This window comes from Saccoglossus kowalevskii, chromosome 10 (assembly GCF_978046115.1).
Source record: "Saccoglossus kowalevskii chromosome 10, keSacKowa6.1, whole genome shotgun sequence".
NCBI classification, from domain to species: domain Eukaryota; kingdom Metazoa; phylum Hemichordata; class Enteropneusta; family Harrimaniidae; genus Saccoglossus; species Saccoglossus kowalevskii.
Genome location: NC_140650.1, coordinates 654240 through 675113, shown reverse-complemented (window position 1 = coordinate 675113; position 20874 = coordinate 654240). Strand labels below are relative to the sequence as shown.

The 20874-nt window shown below is 34.7% G+C and overlaps 1 protein-coding gene across 2 annotated transcripts in view; it reads left to right on the top strand.

Annotated features, from left to right (window-relative positions):
• The first annotated feature begins 39 nt into the window (after positions 1 to 39).
• The window catches only part of LOC102805619 (nicotinamide/nicotinic acid mononucleotide adenylyltransferase 1-like), a 77213-nt gene continuing 56378 nt past the window's right edge, over positions 40 to 20874 (top strand). For both annotated transcript variants that reach the window (XM_085504137.1, XM_085504136.1), the window contains exons 1-2: positions 40 to 340; positions 9597 to 9685. In XM_085504137.1, the coding sequence (XP_085360263.1) occupies positions 262 to 340; positions 9597 to 9685 (168 nt within the window). In that variant the 5' untranslated portion in view covers positions 40 to 261. The remainder of the gene's footprint in view (positions 341 to 9596; positions 9686 to 20874) is intronic.

Below are 20874 nucleotides of genomic sequence, written 5' to 3'. Positions count from 1 at the left end.
CCGTATCACGTGTGTATGTATGTTTGTTTCTTATTACTTTTCTAGATGTACATCGCAGACATCTCGACTTGGAGGATTACGTTTAGTTTCTAGGCAGCTTCAATGACATAGTGATGCTTACGTGAATTTGTCGTAAACAGATATTTGGCGTCGAGAATTTTAAAAGCTGTCGTGAAGAATTTTAAAAGCTCACGCTACCTTTAATATTTAGCGACGAGGAGCAAAAAGAAATAATATTGTAGCAGAAGTGAGAAACGAAATATGGCGTCGCCAGCAAGGATTGTGTTGCTGGCGTGCGGATCTTTCAATCCAATAACAAACATGCATCTTCGAATGTTTGGTAAGTTTCATTCATTCATTGCTCTAACTCAGTTTATTTTTGTTCAAGTTTACTGATATCCTTGTTGAAATCTGTCGAAAAATATTGTGTGACACAAATGTGTTACAAGTTTGAATCACTGATCACAGAGTCATTCATTCATTCATTGCACGTATGGTTAAGTTGAGTGTAGTCGACTGACGTGACTCGATCCATCGGCCTGTAACTGGCATGGAGTGGATAACCAATTTCGGATTTAGCAATTCCACCGCATCTATAGACTGTCTGTGTCTATTCTCAGCCAATGTAAAAAGTATTGGAAGTGGTTGCTGGTTAGCCGTGTGTCGTGTGATTGATGGTTGAGCCACGGCCGCGTTTTCCAGAAAAATAATATCGAGAGCCTGGTTAAATTTGTTTTGGCAGGAATTGATGTAGAGGTGATAACCTGCGCATTGATTTATGCAATTCCTGGTCTCTCCACGACTGTCTATATTATTGTATATTATAAAGTTTCAATGTATTACAAGAATATTAAATATATGTTGACACTGTGTAATTATGTGGGTTTGACTCTTGTCTAGTCAGCTACTGGGGGAGAATTTCAAATATATGTGGACATTGTGTAATCATTTTATTTCGGCTTGAGTCTGATCAGCTGCTGAGGAGAATATTAAATATATGTAGTCTGGTCAGCTATAATTAATATGACCAGAGTCTTTTTAACTGTTCAATTCCAGAAGTCTATTGTAAGGGTTTCAGTCATGAAGTAAATGTTTTGTTTTGAATATAAAAATGATATGGATGTGAGATCACTGTGCACTCAGTTGTCCACATAAAATTAACTTTGTTGTCCATATAAAATGAATTCAATTGTCCACATAAAATTAACTCAGTTGTCCACATACAATTAACTGAGTTGTCCACATACAATTAACTGAGTTGTCCACATACAATTAACTCAGTTGTCAATATAAAATTAACTGAGTCGTCCATATAAAATTAACTCAGTTGTTCACATACAATTGAGTTGTCCACATAAAAATAACTCAGTTGTCCACATACAATTAACTGAGTTGTCCACATACAATTAACTGAGTTGTCCATATAAAATTAACTGAGTTGTCCATATAAAATTAACTGAGTTGTCCATATAAAATTAACTGAGTTGTCCATATAAAATTAACTGAGTTGTCCATATAAAATTAACTGAGTTGTTCACATACAATTGAGTTGTCCACATAAAAATAACTCAGTTGTCCACATACAATTAACTGAGTTGTCCACATACAATTAACTGAGTTGTCCATATAAAATTAACTGAGTTGTCCATATAGAATTAACTGAGTTGTTCACATACAATTAACTGAGTTGTCCACATACAATTAACTGAGTTGTCCACATACAATTAACTGAGTTGTCCACATACAATTAACTGAGTTGTCCACATAAAATTAACTCAGTTGTTCACATACAATTAATTGAGTTGTCCACATACAATTAACTGAGTTGTCCACATACAATTAACTGAGTTGTCCACATACAATTAACTGAGTTGTCCATATAAAATTAACTCAGTTGTCCACATACAATTAACTGAGTTGTCCACATACAATTAACTGAGTTGTCCACATACAATTAACTGAGTTGTCCACATACAATTAACTGAGTTGTCCATATAAAATTAACTGAGTTGTCCATATAAAATTAACTCAGTTGTTCATATAAAATTAACTCAGTTGTTCACATACAATTAATTGAGTTGTCCACATGCAATTAACTGAGTTGTGCATATAAAATTAACTCAGTTGTCCACATACAATTAACTCAGTTGTCCATATAAAATTAACTGAGTTGTCCACATACAATTAACTGAGTTGTCCACATACAATTAACTGAGTTGTCCACATACAATTAACTGAATTGTCCATATAAAATTAACTGAGTTGTCCACATACAATTAACTGAATTGTCCATATAAAATTAACTGAGTTGTCCACATACAATTAACTGAGTTGTCCACATACAATTAACTGAGTTGTCCACATACAATTAACTGAGTTGTCCACATACAATTAACTGAGTTGTCCATATAAAATTAACTCAGTTGTCCATATAAAATTAACTGAGTTGTCCACATACAATTAACTGAGTTGTCCACATACAATTAACTGAGTTGTCCACATACAAATAACTGAATTGTCCACATACAATTAACTGAATTGTCCACATACAATTAACTGAGTTGTCCACATACAATTAACTGAGTTGTCCACAAAAAATACTCAGAAAATACCATATTGTATCTTCTGGAGGAAATTATAAAAATATTTTTGTTGAACAAAAAATAATAAACATAAGTTATTGTCTTTGGTGCAAGTACATGGATGTCTACGTACCCCATGATTTTAGTTTAACAATTTTCCCCTAGTTTAATAAGAGGGTATTTGTGACATGTTACCATAAACAGATTTTCTGTTGCAATTAGAGACAGGTTAGTCATAATTTTGTCTCTAAACTATGGGACTAAGGAACCTCTTATGTCACATGTGAAAATTTAATTCACCAGAAACCTTTCATTATTTTTATTAAAGCAATGATTTCATAGTTATGAATTTTTGACTCGCGTGTGCGAAGCACAAAAAGGGAGTCTTTGCAGTTAGTGTGTCTGTCTGTGTGTCTGTCTGTGTGTGTGTGTGTGTCTGTTCCATCGATATCTCAAGAACCACTGTTCGAATTTCAATGAAACTTGGTATATAGCTTGTCTGGAGCAATGCACAGAATTGATTAGTTTTTGGTTGACACCATACATATTAATGAGCTCATCTGCATAATAATATGTGAATTTTAAGCTATTTCAGTTATATCTCAAGAAGCATTAAAACAATTTTTATGTAACTTGGTAAAAAAGTAACTCATGATTGGCTGCTGCAATTCCTTGTTTTATTTTACATTTTAATTAAAATTTAGCATTTTTTATATATTTTTTTTATTATTTTTTTTTAATTTTTATTCTGCCCAAAAGGTCTAAGAAATTACATGTATGATTTTTTTATTGTATAAATAAATAAATGAATAATTAAGTAACCTCAATGACTGTGAAACGAATTACCGTCCGTGGAAGCTAGTTTATATTCACGTGTGGTGTACAATTTCATTCAAGCCACAGTACTTTGAACCCTTTGTGGGCCCAGTAAAGAAAATAATGAATGTGAGATTCCTCATTGTCAAAAATTCATTGTACTTGTGAATCCTGATTTATCACCGTATTATTGAATGCGAAAACAAATATGGTGACCTCCAGCATCCATGTCATTGTATCAAGTCGCTGCCGTAAGGAGATATTTCCTTTGTATCGCTTACCAACATTGTATTGCACTTCTTTTCCATTATGAATTACATATATACACATTTGGAAACTTGCATGGTGCACTTTCACCCCCATCCTCCCCAAATTGCGACGCTATCAAGTCGATCAGTAGGCATATGATGTCTATGTGTGTAGATGATGACTACTGCGTTGTGTAAGGGCTTCTCGTCATACGTAAAATGGGGCACATTCCCAGTAAAAATATCTATTTACACAGAGCTGACAAAATTCGCCTACATGTGTAAATATATGTTGGGGTTTGAAGGAAAAAAAAACTCGTAAAACATACCGAATTTACTGTGACAGCTGTGATCAAATTTTGGTGCCCGGCCGATTGTTGGTGAGCTGATCAGCATGTCGGATTATTTCTGAGAACGTTCTTCGTATGGGAAATCACAAAATCATTAGCACTAAGTAGGCTGGTTTACCTTATTTTTGTGTCAAGAGTACCCTGTACAAATGAAATGAATCGACATGCGATGATTACCAAAACAATTTGAAAATCGCTGTCTCATTTGTTCACCGCCCCTCAACACGGTGATTTGTTATGACGGTGATTTGTTATGATGGGTATTTTTTCCCGGCCCTTTTTGTCGGAAATTACAAATTTATTGGCTCTAATATATCCTAGTTTACTTTAGCAAAGAAACACTATTGCAACACCTTATGTAGGCCCCTGGCGTGGGCCTCGTGTTTCACTATTTTTTTCATTGAATATTACACGGCACGATATCCCTCAAATTGGAAGGCACATTTATTGCTCAAGTTACTGTTCCTATTAAGTTAAGCCATGGAGCAAAAAAGAAAATATGGTTAAGCTGAATACCATGCTTCATGTGGAATGTATAGACCGTGATGTCGGCATTAACTACTGGATGCACAGTGGAAACCACTGGGGCAACGCCACGCTGACCGGCATCTCCTGCCTGGTAAAAAAAAACATGCTACTTTGAATTTTATGTACCAAGAAGTCTGCCGTAAATTATTAACATTTGTTATGGTACTGAGCTGTATGATGGTTGTAATTTTACCATGTCGATTCTCGGGATATACAAACCAATCAAAGGGACTCTAAAGATTGTGATGCCTTCCTTATAATATACGTAACTAAAAATAAATAAATATAATATTTATTGACATACATATTATTATTAAGATAGTGGATTGAATTTTAGATTGTGATTGTTTGTCAGAAATTTACATAGTTTTTCTTGCTACTTTTCATTTTCCGTGTTAACTAAATTTCTAAAATATTTTTAAATGCCCTATAAGTTTATTTTTGGCATTTATTTGTTTACTATTTTCGTTGCATTTCATTTTCCCCAATGTTTTATAAATTATTTCAGTTTTCTTTTTAATGTTTCAATTTTGTGTAGACTTTTTATGCATATTTTTAAGTAGGCTTATTGTAGGTATACGATGTCTATGTGTGTAGATGACTACTGGTGACTCCTTATTTAGTAGATTATTCATAATTTGTTTATCATTTTCAAATATTCTCGAATAGTACATAATGATCCCTATTCCCTCAGCACACAGGAGTTCTTTCTAAGCTTTGTTTGATTTTCCATGACATTGATTATTTTTAGTCCTCGTTTGGACGCAGTCTGAAAACAGGGACTTATGGTTTGACCTCAGTGTGTGGGTCCGGACCTATATCTTAGACATGCCTGGACTGATTACATTCAAATATACATCATACATAATATTATACATATGCGCATCAATTTGTTTCTCGATCTGATGGCTGAATTTGTGCTCAAGGCCATATTTGTGCTGAAAAATCATCAAAATTTTGTTTAAACTTGGTGCATACGTTGGACATTATGGGACATTGATGCACATCATTTTGTTTTTCAGATCAGTTTAAAATGGTCGACTGGCAGCCATTTTGTTTTTAATGAATTCAGTTCTAGTGCCTTATCTCTGCCATGCTTTGACTGATTATGTTCAAATTTGAAATATTCATTATAGATCATGTCATAGATGTGCAAATATAGTTGTTTGACTATCTGATTTAAAATGGCCGGATGGCTGCCATTTTTGTGCTGAAAATGAATGACGGCCATTTTGTTTTAATGAATGTGGTTCATATCTTCTCTGACATGCTTTTTGACTGATTATGTTCAAATTATATTCATTATACATTATGTTATAGATATACAGTAGTATTCAAATGGCCATTTTTGTTTAAATTAATGCTGTTCCAGGGCAATATCTCTCAATATGGACATATACTCTCATGTCCCAAATAAACATACCCCCCTGAAAAAATCTTCAAAATCTAATAAATATACCCCCCCCGAAAAATTTTCAAAATGACAGATAAATTGTTTTCTTGCTTCTAAAATGTGCTCTTATAGGTGTATATGCAAACTTTTCACTGTCCCTTGTAATTAGGAAGATAAATGATGCATTTCTAGCAATATACTTCATATCTCTGTTTGAAAGGCCGCAAGATTTAATGAAATAGCAAACCATTCACTACCTGAGTCAGCCTGGCTGGGAAAATGCACAATACATACAAAAACTTGTATGCAAATGAGATATGAGCCGCTCTACCAAAATTAAAAATATTCTTCCCACCATAGTTATGACTTTAATATGATTTTCCACTCCTTAGCAATAGTAGCTAATGTATTGTATTGTATTGTACCATACAAGTTTATTGTGATTCATTGTGTGTTTGCTATATTATGTAGCTTTATTTAGCATTCTGTTTAATTGGTTAACTTTACTGTATCTTAATGTAGTTTATTTTATTTTATTTTTATACGACCATAGTACAACTCACTGTAGTTTGTCTAAGTGTTGAATAAATATTACCGTACTAGACCGCGTTAGCGCCCAGGGGCCTCAACTCAAAAAATCATGATTTTTTAGGGGTGGGCGCTTACCCGAGCACCCCCCTCGAAAAAGAGTGCAAATGAAAATTGTTATTCATCAAGTGACAGATTACGTCTTTGAGGGAAAATCAAATTACGAAATTAGTTGAGTCGTCATTGATTTTCACAATGAAGAAACAGAAATGATCACAAAAAATATGCACATTTTATTATAATATTAATTACGTATCACCAGAATTTACGAAATTAAAAACATTTGAGTCTGTTGGAACACAATCAAAGTCAAAATTGTCATATTATCTCCACTGACGAAGGTGTTGGATCATACGCAAACTCGCGATGAAAATCACTTTCCGCCATGATGCATTTGCAGATTTGACCTACAGCAGCGTCCTTTGATCTAATGGGTCAAGTTGGTTATTAAGACTTTCTGGTAACACAATGCGAAAGTGAATTATCGATGTCGAAGTAAGATCTTTTGGAATTGATTTCAGCAAATAAACGACATGGTTTTTCAAAAAAAACTAGTAACTGAATATGGCGTGAAATATTTACCGCATTTTACTTGTATTAACAAGTCATTGTCGATGCGTAGTTTATGCACGGTTACTGTGTTCTACGCATTCACAACATGTTCACAGCGGTCAATATCCACGCTGTATCATATAAAAACGATTACCAAGATTTGTTACGCAAGACCAAGTTTTAAATTAGTTGCATTTTGAAGGAGTGGGCGCTTTGCCGAATGTGACCCCAAATATAAAAATTGCGCAAAAGTGGGGAGTGGGCGCTTGCCCGGGCATGGGCGCTAACGCGGTCGAGTACGGTATAATTATAATCATGGTACAATGGTGATGTATTCTGCAAAATTGTTGCAAAGACAATACTTTTCTCGATTTGCATGCAGCCATGCGTCAATAAAAATGCACGAGATGGTTGGCAGTATCAATCAAGTTCGTCTAGTGTGACCTTCGTGGCTGGCGAAAAGCAAGATACCGTGTAATCTTTTATTAGTCGTCAAGGAGGAGTGAAAGGCCTTAATTTGGTTCTACAATGGGCATCACAAAATGTTGGAAAATTACAGTCAATCAAAAAAACTGTTCATATGACAACAAAAAATATTTTTTTTTTATATTTTGTTGGTAACAAAAAGTATATTCTAAAAGAAGTTTTGAATAAAAACAAACACATTGCTTAGTAGCACAATCCGGTCATGCTGCATTTCACAAGTGAAAAACGTACCGGGTACTTGTTTTCGAAGTAGTGATTATAATAATGTGCAAAAAATAAATTCGTTGAATTGCTATGAAATTCAAGTAAAATTCAACTCTGTTTCATTGTAAGCGAATGATTTCGGTCACATGTAAACGCTTGATCCGATCCGATATCCGCCATGTTTGTTCGAGCACATTCATGACTTGAAACTGTGCATTTAAATATGTTAATGACAGTTCAGCGACTTAATGATAAAAGCAAAACAAAAGAAATTTACCGATGTTTTAGTGCGATCCTTTGGCTTTGTTTTCCATGGGGGGGGGGGGGGGGCATGATTTTCTTTTTAAAATCAAGAAACTTATCGTCCCAACTAAGAATGTACCGGTGGAATTTTTCTGAGGTAAAAATAAACGTACGTTTATTTGGGACATGAGAGTACTCGTTTGACAATCAGATACAAGATCATCAATCATTTAATTATTGTTATATTACTATAAACAAAACTATATATCTTAAATTTAATAACTAACAGAGAGAGTGTGCCATGCATGGCTTGTTAGTTTGTGAATTCTATATTTTATACAATCCATGAAGTAATGTTCTCAACATGTTCTTAATGTTAGTTTTTTAATTCTGGTGTTTTGGATTATTACTATTACTAATAAATGGTTACTTATTCTAAAGTGGTCATCATATTTCTTTCTTTATTTCTTTCTTTCTTGTACTTTGAGTATTGATAATTATGATTCTGATATTATTTTAATATTTAAATCATTACTTTTCAAAGTACTATACTTCTATGTATTGTCCATATTTAAGATCTACTGTAGAAGACAAGCTTCATTTGAATTTTAATTAGATATTAACAGAATTAATAATATTAATTTATGTAATTGGTATTGTAAAGTTTGTTTAACCAAATTTTATAGCAATACTTTTAACATTTAATTGTCTCCTAAAAATAAGTGTTGTTTTAATTTATAGCATGTCTCTATTTGTAAGGTCCTCTTGTGCTTAGTAATGTTTACTTGAATCACTAATAATTTTATGGCTAAATTAGTTGGTAGAAAATATGTTATGTTACGAGTAATAATTATGTATTAATGTGTCAAATTTGCTCATGTTTGATATTGCATCTGTATTATTCCTGATCAGAAAGTACCCCGTATCTCAGTAAGACTTGAAAACTCCTCATGGAGCCTCAGTCCAAGAACTTAAACATGGCATCAAATACCTAGGGACTGCATTAAGGTTAACCATATTTCTATGTCTTTCTTGATTGATTGATGCCTCCTAAATCATATATCAAGTTTCGATACTGAGTAGAAAAGCCAGTAATATTATTCTTGATGAAAATTATAAAATATGATAGATATTACGACACATTAAGATATTCATTGATATAGCAAAAATGAGAAAATGTCAATCATTTTAATGTTAAAAAATCATAATCGTATTCCTGACATGTTTATATTCCAACTATATTACCGTTGTTAAGCAACTAGAGTCAATTGAATTAATTTGAGACATGGTTCTGTCGATGGATATATTCACATTCATTTTATATATTTGACCTGGAGGTAAATACTTTGACACGAACAACATGTTTCAAAACTGGGAACTTTTTTTCTCTGAGTTAGCATGCTGCTGTCACTGGATTAGAAATCTTTCAAATTTGGAAGAGGCAAAATTCAGTTTGTCTATCATTGAGCTGAATCTTGTTCAATCTCACTCATCTATTTGTGTGTTTTCTCAGGTAAATACTAACTCATCAGCATATTGCTGAATATGAAATTTATGATTGTTTGTGCAATTGTGGTGTTTTAAGTGAAGTTTTTTTTTATCACAGAGATTGCAAAAGATTATCTTCAAAAGAGTGGTAAATATCTGGTGATTGGAGGTATTATATCACCTGTAAATGACGGATATGCTAAAAAGGTAGGAGCATTTAATTAAGCTTGGATTAAGGTGATCATTTGTGGTGATTGCTTTGGTTTTTTACTAATCCCATTTTAAGTGAACAGACACTTGTCTTCATCTATTACTAGATTGGAAATGCTGTGTAATATACTTGACTATTTACACACATTCTCAATTGAGCTAGGACAAATAACCTGCATCATGGCCCCTGACAATATTTTTTAGTCCCCGGGACTTATGTTTTGACCTCCGTGCTTCCGTGTGTCTGTGCGTGCGTATCTTAGAAATGCCCAGACCAAGCACAATCAAACTTAACACATATATCATACGTGATATTATACTTATGTACATCAATTTGTTTCACGATCTGATTGAAAATGGCAGAATGCCGGCCATTTTTGTTCTAAAAATTATCAAAATCAAGCATTTCTCGGCTGTTTACAGATGGATTTCGTTCAAACTTGGTATATACGTTGGACATTATGGGACCTTGATGCACATAATTTTTTTTTCAGATCAGATTTAAAATGGCCTACTGGCAGTCATTTTGTTTTAATAAATGTGGTTCTAGTGCCATATCTCTGACTTGCTGTGACTGATTATGTTCAAATTCGAAATATTCATTATATATCATGTCATAGATATACAGACAAGCCGGTAGGCTGGTTGGCGATCCGCTCCACTCAAAAACAAGCAATATGTTTTTGACTGTTTCCATGGTGACATAAACGTGAAGATAATGTCGGTTTATAACTAATACAAAGTTCGCAAACACCATTCAGTCTTTAGAAGTCACTTAGTTTATTACTAGAACCACAGTCACTCTACGTGTAGAATGACTGTGCTAGGACGTATTCTGCTGTTACATTTATTATTTCCATAGTAATTTTCTAGATGAATGAAGCGTTTCCTGTAAATGCTGGAAAGCGAAATAACGAAATGGTAAATATTTACCTCAAGTACAGTGTGTTGATCTTCATAATAATATACTTCATAATGCAAAACACTAGTTACGGTGAGTTATTTAAACATACGACTCATAATTGGAAAAGATGACCACAGTCCAGAATTTCAGACGGATATTAAGCAACCTAAGAGCATATCAGAAGAATTTACTCTAAAATATAAAAAAGAACTGCAGTCAAAAGTCAAGAATGCCAGCAAATAAAGGACTCTGTTCCACAATCCTTTGTGTGCGTTATTAAGGACACGCGCAAAAAACTGTACCACGCTTGTAAAATTTGGGTCAAATATACAGTACGCTACTATCTTGTCACATATTGTTTAGTAGTGGAGTGTTCAGTGACCATTGAATTAGCCCGTGATTCATATTTTATGTGTATTAATTTATTCATCAATTTTCGTGACTGACAGTACTGCCCAAATTTTAGTCAAAAAAACGCAACTGGTGAAACGATAGAGCATCGCAAGGCGATGGATGCAGGGCTCTTTGGCAACGACCGCATAGAGGTCAAAATACGCGTTCTATTTTTACGCGTTAAATTTGGCTCTTCCGTTTCGCCCCCTCCGGAATGTTCTACTTTCGCAGCCTAATCGCAGGTTTTTCGAAAAACGTCGAAAAAACACAAGAATTAGTAGAAATGTTCCTGTTTTGGGTGGATTATTGATAGAGAATAATGTCTTTATTACAAAAATGCTGAAAAACCGTGAGTTGTTGTCCTTATTGACTCCCATGTGCGAAGCAGAAAATGGGAGTCTTTGCAGTTAGTGTGTCCGTATGTGTGTATGTGTGTATGTGTGTATGTGTGTATGTGTGTGTGTATGTGTGTATGTGTGTCCGACTGTTCCACTGCTATCTCAAGAACCATACATCGGTTTTTGATGAAACTTGGTGCATAGATGCTCTGGGCCAATGCGCAGATTTGATTAGGTTTTGGTAAAAATCCATGCTCGTTAATTACCTAATTTGCATGATAATTAGCTAATTTTTAGCTGTTCTATGACTGTTCCACTGATATCTAAAGAACCACTCATTGGATTTTGATGAAACTTGGTACATAGATGCTCTGAACATATGCGCAGATTTGATTAATTTTTGGTAAAAATCCGTGCATATTAATTACATAATTTGCATGATAATTAGCTATTTTTTAGTGGTTCCATGACTGTTCCACTGATATCTAAACAACCACTCATTGGATTTTGATGAAACTTGGTACATAGATGCTCTGAACTAATGCTAGGTTTTGATTAGTTTTTGGTAATAATCCGTGGATACTAATTACCTAATTTGCATAATGATTAGTCAATTTTCGGTTTTTCCACTGATATCTCAAGTACTAATCATCACATTTCAATGAAACTTGGTACATAGATGTCATACGACACTGCACAGACCTGATAGTTTTTATGGTAATATCAGTACATATTATTTACCTAATTTGCATAATTAATTAATTTTCAGCATTTGATATAAGTAGTTAGCATTACATTTCAATGAAACTTGGTACTTACATACTCAAGGACTATGCAGAGATTGATTGTTTTCGATAAATATTTGTGCATATTAATCACCTAATTTGCATAATTAGTTAATTTTCAGCTTTTCCACGGGTATCTCAAGTACTAATCATCGCATTTCAATGAAACTTGGTACATAGATCCTTTAGGACTATGCAGAGACCTGATTAGTTTTAGGGTAAATAATTGTGCATATTAATTACCTAATTTGCATAATTAATTTTCAGCTTTTCTACTGATATCTAAAGTACTAATCATCACATTTCAATGAATCTAGAATTATGCAGACCCAATTAGTTTCCGGTAAATATTTGTGCATATTAATCACCTAATTTGCATAATTAACCAACTTTCACACTGATATCTCAGGTACTATACATCACATATCAATGAATGTACATGGATGCTGTAGGACAATAGACAGACCTGAATAATTGTGGGTTAAAATCTGTACATATTAATTACCTAATTTGCATAATTAACCAATTTTAAGCTTTCACACTGATATCTAAAGTACCGTAAAAACTCCAAAATTTCGACCGGTTTTAAATAATTGGTGTTAGAAATGTGACGTGTTTTTAGAGTCAAAATTAAGGTGCATTTTCGGACGGTCGAATTTTTCAGAATAGAAATCAGCAAATGAAAAAATGGGGATGATAGACAGTGTGCTTCATTATTTTTTAAAAAAATGCAATGTCCGTCAATTGACGTAAACTTCCTCATGTTTCACGGTAAAAGCAAAGGTCGTGGCCGAGTTGTAACTCAAAATCTAAACAAAGTCATCAATCAGTGAGTATTATGACAAGCAAAACAAAACATCAAGACGCGGAGAAGAGGTCAGCACAAAACTAATAGGTCAAAAGACAAAGCTGTCTCGCACTACCTAGGAAAACTTGCGAATGTTCGAAGTACAGGTACCCATTGGACAAAAGATACATGGAAGTTTAGCAAACTATCTCCCCGACCCAGTGCAATGTATCCGGTTAGAATCAAAGCTCACGTGTCCCTTATTTGAGGGACCAAATTCTGCCGTAAATTCGCCCTTGGATTAAAAAATAAAATGGGATTTAAGAAAATAAAATGGGACTTTTAAGGTGTATTTTGGCGTCATTTTTCGGACATTTCAATCAATCCTGCCGGCTAAAATAGAGTAAGTTTTACCGTATTCATTGACGTCTGTCTATTCAAGAGTACACGTGTATGATTTTTATCGTGACTAGCGTGAGCGGGTAAGCTTCCTTTCGAGAATGAGCTGTTATCACTGTGAACAATGTTAAATTATTCTTCAGATGACCAGTTTATTTTTTAAAAACAACTAATTTATTTATTTAAAAAAAATCATGCCGTTTTCGCATCAAAATCCAAGCCAAAATATCGTACTACAACATCAATCTCTTCCGCATTGCGTTCAATAACATTAACATATTTAAATAAGCTATGGTAATTTGAACACGTTGGCATCATCCAGCTTTTTGATTGGTTAATTAGCGATTTGACCTATTTGACCTAAGAGAACATGGCGGATATCCCACAGCATCAAACGTTTATACGAGACCGGAATCATTCGCTTACGATGAAACTAAGTTGACTTTTATTTGTATTTCATAACCATTCAACAAATTTATTTTGTGTACATTATTATAATCACTACTGAGTACAGTAATAATCAACAATTCAGAAACGCAGCATGCCGAGATTTTTGTGTTCGTTTTTATTTGAAACTTCGTTTATTTAGAATATATTTTCGTTACCAATAAAATAAAAATCTCTCAGTCAATCAGAAACCCGGATTCATGCCTTCGAGGAAGGTCCCGTTTGAACGCTCACATCGGGTTTTTTTTCGTTTGGGGGAAAACTAAAACTGGTCGCAATTTTCGAATAAAAATGAGTCAGCAATTTTTAGTGGAGTCGAAAATTTGGAGGTAAATAAAACACCGAAACCCGGCAAATAAATAGGCGGTCGAATTTTTAGAGGGGTCGAAGTTTAGGAGTTTTCACGGTACTAATTATTCCATTTCAATGAAACTTAGTACAAAGATGCTCTAGGACAATGTACAAACCTAATTAGTTTGGGGTAAAAATCTGTTCATATTAATTCCCTAATAAGCATAATAATTCATAATTTTTTGGTTCTAATCACATTTCAATTAAACTTGGAGACATAGATTTTCTGTTACATTGCGCAGACCTCATTAGTTTTACACTCAAATCTGGTCATATCAATTTTCTGATTTGCATAATTAGTTTTCAGCTAAGTAATTTCGAATTATATTTAATGTGTTTCCAATACTCTCAGCACATGGGAGTTCTTTCTAAGCTTTCTTTGATTTTTTTATTGGCGAAAAACTGCGAACTCGGCAAATTTGGTTGCACAACTTCCCTTCATCATATACACCCAGCGACACCGATGCCAGCTGACTGTGTACAAAAGTGGTAGGAGCTAATACATTTGGGGCGAAAGTATTCAAAAATCAGTTTTTGGATGTTGCAATTGCAGTGGTGGGCCAGGATTTGTTTCCAATTAATGACGGCACGAACAAAACCAGTGGAGCCAAAAAAATCACAGAGGAGTTAAAAGCCGTTGCTAGTGAAAAGTTACCCCAACTTTGGGGTCAAATTTCTCGGTAATGAAAATAGATATCAAAAATTCAAATAGTAACTTTGTGCCCACACTCAAGCTGAGTAGAATGAGCTATGTCTGAAGTGTTTTATCCCAAATTTGTAGGAGGAGATACATTTGGCGCGAAGCTATCCAAAAATCAGTTTTTTGGCTGTTGCTATGGCAATGGTGGGCCAAAAAATTTTTTCACATTTTTCCTAATAACTAAGGTGAAGGTGTGACCTACCTGCCAAGTTTGAACGAAATCGGCCGAGCCAAAAAAATCACAGAAGAAATCATACGTGAAAATACTGGAAATGTACACACACAGACACACACACACAAAACGACAAAAGTGATTATAAGGGCAATCCTAGCGGAGCGGATCGCCAATATATTGGTTCGACGATCCTATTAAAAATGGCTGAATGTCATTTTTGTACTAAAAAATCATCAAATATCAAGCATTTCTGGCATTTATGGATGGATTTCGTTCAAACTTGGTACATATATTAGACATTACGGGTTCCTGATGCACCTCATTTTTAGTCCCCGTTCGGACGCAGTCCGAAAACGGGGACTTATGTTTTGCCCTGTGTGCGTCCGTCCGTGCGTCCGTCCGTGCGTCCGTCCGTGCGTCTGTGCGTCCGTGATCACCTGTATCTCGAACATGCATGGACCGATTAAGTTCAAACTTCACTCATACATCACACATTATATGGGACATATGCACATGCATTTTTTTCATGATCCGATTAACGATAGCCGAATAGCGGCCATTTTAAGGCCGAAAATGCATCAAAATCGCACATTTTCACCATTCCGGACCCGGATCTCAGTTATGCATGGACGGATTTTGTTCAAATTTGGTACATACATTAAACATAATAGGACCTTGATGCACGTCATTTTTTTTTTGGATCGGGTTCGAAATGGCCGACTGGCGGCCATTTTGTTTTAAAGAATTCAGTTCTGGATCCGTATCTGAGACATGCTTGGATTGATCGAGTTCAAACTTCACACACACAAGGTACATCATGTCACAAATATGTATGTGCATTTGTTTCATGATCTCATTAACGATAGCCAAATGGCGGCCACTTTAAGGCCGAAAATGCATTGAAATCGCACATTTTCACCATTCCGGACCCGGATCTCAGTTATGCATGGACGGATTTCATTCAAATTTGGTACATACATTAAACATAATAGGACCTTGATGTACGTCATTTTGTTTTTCGGATCAAGTTCGAAATGGCCGACTGGCGGCCATTTTGTTTTAAAGAATTCAGTTCTGGATCCGTATCCGAGACATGTCTGGATTGATCAAGTTCAAACTTCACACACACAAGGTACATCATGTCACAAATATGTATGTGCATTTGTTTCATGATCCCATTAACGATAGCCAAATGGCGGCCGCTTTAAGGCCGAAAATGCATTGACATCGCACATTTTCACCATTCCGAACCCGGATCTCAGTTATGCATGGACGGATTTCATTCAAATTTGGTACTTACATTAAACATAATAGGACCTTGATGCACGTCTTTTTTTTTTCGGATCAAGTTCGAAGTAGCCGACTGGCGGCCATTTTGTTTTAAAGAATTCAGTTCAGGATCCGTATCTGAGACATGTCTGGATTGATCAAGTTCAAACTTCACACACACAAGGTACATCATGTCACAAATTTGTATGTGCATTTGTTTCATGATCTCATTAACGATAGCCAAATGGGGGCCGCTTTAAGGCCGAAAATGCATTGAAATCGCACATTTTCACCATTCCGGACCCAGATCTCAGTTATGCATGGACGGATTTCATTCAAATTTGGTACATACATTAAACATAATAGGACCTTGATGCACGTCCTTTTTTTTTTTGGATCAAGTTCGAAATAGCCGACTGGCGGCCATTTTGTTTTAAAGAATTCAGTTCTGGATCCGTATCCGAGACATGTCTGGATTGATCAAGTTCAAACTTCACACACACAAGGTACATCATGTCACAAATATGTATGTGCATTTGTTTCATGATCTCATTAACGATAGCCAAATGGGGGCCGCTTTAAGGTCGAAAATGCATTGAAATCGCACATTTTCACCATTCCGGACCCGTATCTCAGTTATGCATGGATGGATTTTGTTCAAATTTAGCACAATGTGTTGTACATATGCAGGTGCATTTCGGTCATGATCTGCTTTGAATGTATATGTCACTCAAATATGAACGGAACGGGGACGTGTCATTGACAATGACTTGTATTTTTCAGATCGGTTTCAAAATGGCTGACTGGCGGCCATTTTGTTTTAATGAATGGGCTTCTAGAGCCATATCTCTTAATGCTTTGACTGATTATATTCAAATTTTATATATTTGTCATACATCATGTTATATATATATATTTATATACATGTATTCAAAATGGCTGATTTTAATAGCTGTTCCAGAGCAATATCTCTCAATATGGACAAATACTTGTTTGACAATCAGATACAAATGTCAATCATTTTAATGTTAAAAAAATCATATTCCTGACATATTCCTGGTTATATTCCAGCAATATTACTATAAACAAAACTATATATCTAAAATTTCGTAACTAACAGAGACTGTGCCATGCATGACTTGTATTTTTTAGATCGGATTCAGATTGGCTGACTAGTGGCCATTTTGTTTTAACATGCTTTGACTGACTATGTTCAAATTTTATATATTTCTTATACATGTATTAAAAATGGCTGATTTTGTTTTAATTAATGCTGTTCCAGAGCAATATCTCTCAATACTCATTTGACGATCAGATACAAATGTCAATCATTTAATGTTAAAAAATCATATTCCTGACATGTTTATATTCCAGCTATACAGTATTACTATAAACTAAACTATATATCTTAAATTCAATAACCAAGACTGTGCCATGCATGGCTTGTTTTCTTTTACTTTTTAGTATATCTGTGCCAGGCAACAATTCCTCCCCATTGATTGTCACTATCGTCTTATCTGACTTTTATGTGCAAATGGCGTTTGAGAACTTGCATCAAAAGAAGATTACTTCAAAAGCACAAAATACATGTAGTAGTGCTGTTAGTAGTGAGTTTCCTCGTTAACAAAAATCTAAATTTGCTGAGTTTATTCGTTCAATGATTTAAATATAGCAAATAAGGTAGCGGCAAGAGAAATGGAAGATACATATTATTCAAAAAATCTCTCATTATGTATTAAACATATTTATTTAACATTATTGTTACCAGATTTAATGTGTGTAACACATTTAGTGTGTGGATAGTTTCAGGTTATTTTCAAAGACCCAGTTGTTGGTAAGCATTCCATTGTACCTTTAATTAACCAGGCTGAGTGACAGACTAAAATAAATGCATACTGATTGAAGCTGTTTCACATAACAAATAGAATATTTAAAATTAGTTGCATGAGAAGCCATTTTTTTTGCATTCATTGACTAATAGTCCTTATATAACTGCTACTGTATGAATATATTTGGAAATTAATTAGTTGTATATCCAAATAAGAAGAAATGTTCTGTTTTATTTTTACAGAAACTAGTTTAGAACAACTATTCAAAAATTACACCAGCTGGGTTAGAATTTTTTTTTTTTTTACTGAATTATACACAGTCAAACTCATATTTTCATGTATCTCGGGTTGTGGTCACATTAAGTCAAACAGTTTTATCATATTTCTTTTAAACTTGGGTATTTTTACTACCTTATACTAAAATATGTTTGGATATTTAAAGTACTAAGAAATTGATACTCCTAGTCTGGTTAGACTTAAAATACACCACGAATATTCACATTTGAGATATAATTTTTGGTATGTGTTGGTTCTTGGATATTTCATCTTCGTCGTCCTGTACTTCGTTTAGTAATTTGAACTTCTCAGTTTGCGTAAAAAGGGAGAGTTTCACGATTTCGACATCGAAAATGCCTTTGTTTCATTATTTGCCGAGGGATGGCCACTTAGGTATGTGCTCTGTAACTTACAGCACATAAACCTAAAAACGATGGTAATCAAACAAAAGTGAAGTTGTACTAAAGTCCAAAAAGTACAGTACTCATTCCGCTCAACCTCCCGTTTTTATCGCTTTTTTTCCGACCGCTCGCTGCTTTCCGACCGGAAACCGACCGCTTTTTTTCCGCTCGCTCGCGTTCGCTTTTGTTCGCTCGCTCGCTTTTGTTCGCTCGCTCGCTCCTGCTATGGCTGGCTTCAGAAACATCGTCCGCTTGCCAACCGACCGCTGGAGTAACAATGATCGTACATTGTATGTATAAACTTAAGTTTTTATTCGTAATAAATTTAGGTTTTAATGACGATTCAAAACACAATGCCTATTGCTTCTCTGTGTTGGAACAAAGACGCCTTCAAATCACTTGACACATTGTAATGTTTGCTACGCAAGTCGAACTGTGACCTGTATTTACATATTTACGTCCTTGTGTGTAGTTCAACTATATAACTGGTCAATCGCGATATGTATTGAGTACTAGTATTTGTGTGTTGTATGTGTGTCTCTGTGTGTGATTTTGACTAATTTTATTCCGAACGGCGCTCAAAATAATTTGACACTTTGTTATTTGCGAACGCAACTCACACTATGACCCTTACTCAATTTGCACAAGTAATACGAATGCTGTAGTTCAGAAAATCTATTGGTTAACTTTTGCTCGTGTCTGGGTGCGCAAAACAAAACTGCACATATAATTATCGCATAGCTGAATTTCTACAAATCAATTGGACTTAAACTACTAGTATAATGACTGTGACGATTAATCGCTTGTCTGAGTACATGTGGCGACGAATTATTGGATTGGCAGCAGCCGGGCGAAAAATGAAAGAGATCTCGGAACAGTTAATTTGTTGAGGAAAACAAAACAAACGGAGCCAGTGATACATTTTGAAAACAAAAATACAAAATAAACGCAATCAGAGGCGCCGACCACGCGCGTTGGAAATAAATAAAACGTGTTGTGACAGTCTCACCAAACTCTTTCACTCGCGCAATATAATTATGTTATTTCCCAAAGCCCTTATATTTAATACATTGACAAAAAACACCGCAAGAAAAATGTTAATCAGGCTTGTAATTACTAGTAACTCTACTCGAACGCAATGTTGATCACTGTAAAAGTGGATAAATTCGAACCGTCATCAAATTCAAAATTCAAGCGATCTCGTTGAATGTCAAAAAAAAACTCGATGTTTAGAAAGACAAAAACAACACCATATTAGAGTGCAAAAAAGTTAGCAGCAAAGAACGAGAAGTGCATGTGGGAAAGCAATGAGTGAACTCGAGGAAAATTATGCTGATGTGAGAACAAGCCATATACCCGCAGAGTACTCCCTAAAACATCGAGAAAATGTGCCATTTCAAAGGGCACCCTTACAAATAATGTCTGCGATTGTGTGAACATGATAACGTGCAAACAAGCAACAGGGCTCGTGGTCCACAAGGAAACTTAGCGATGACGCAGTTAGATGTATACGGCTGTTGTAAATAGAGACTCCTTCGATCTCATATAAGCAGGTTCACGTGGATGTATCATTTTCAACTATTACCAACAACGCTATGATAACATAGACATTATGAAATTATTTTGTTTTTATGTAGAAAAATACAGTAATTTTACCAAGTAAAATCATATTTATTAAAATTGTTGTTCATACATGAGTTGTCGAACACACTACATAGTTTGTAATTTCATCCAGCTCCTTTCAGTCACGATTCAAGACAAATAAAAGGCGCAAATATAGATAATATAGCAAATTATTTTTTTCTGTAATATTCGTGTGTAATCAGTAATTATGGAAAAAAAATATGGGTACATATGGATTTTGTTATGAATTATTCTTAATATCAATTTCTAAATTATTTTGTCAAAATCAGGTTTTTTTCCAGGTTTTTTCCCCCAAAACGAAAGAATTTCATAATGTCGGGAACGAGAAGTTTTTTTTTATTATTATTTATTGGAAACGGAAAGTCTTTATCGTAGTGCTTCGCCTCGGTTGACAATGAGCTCTTCGGGTCGCTAAAACTGTATGTCCACCTCTGTTGGGGTGAACATTTGTATTATTATACTGAATAAATCTTATAACAGAAATGGTG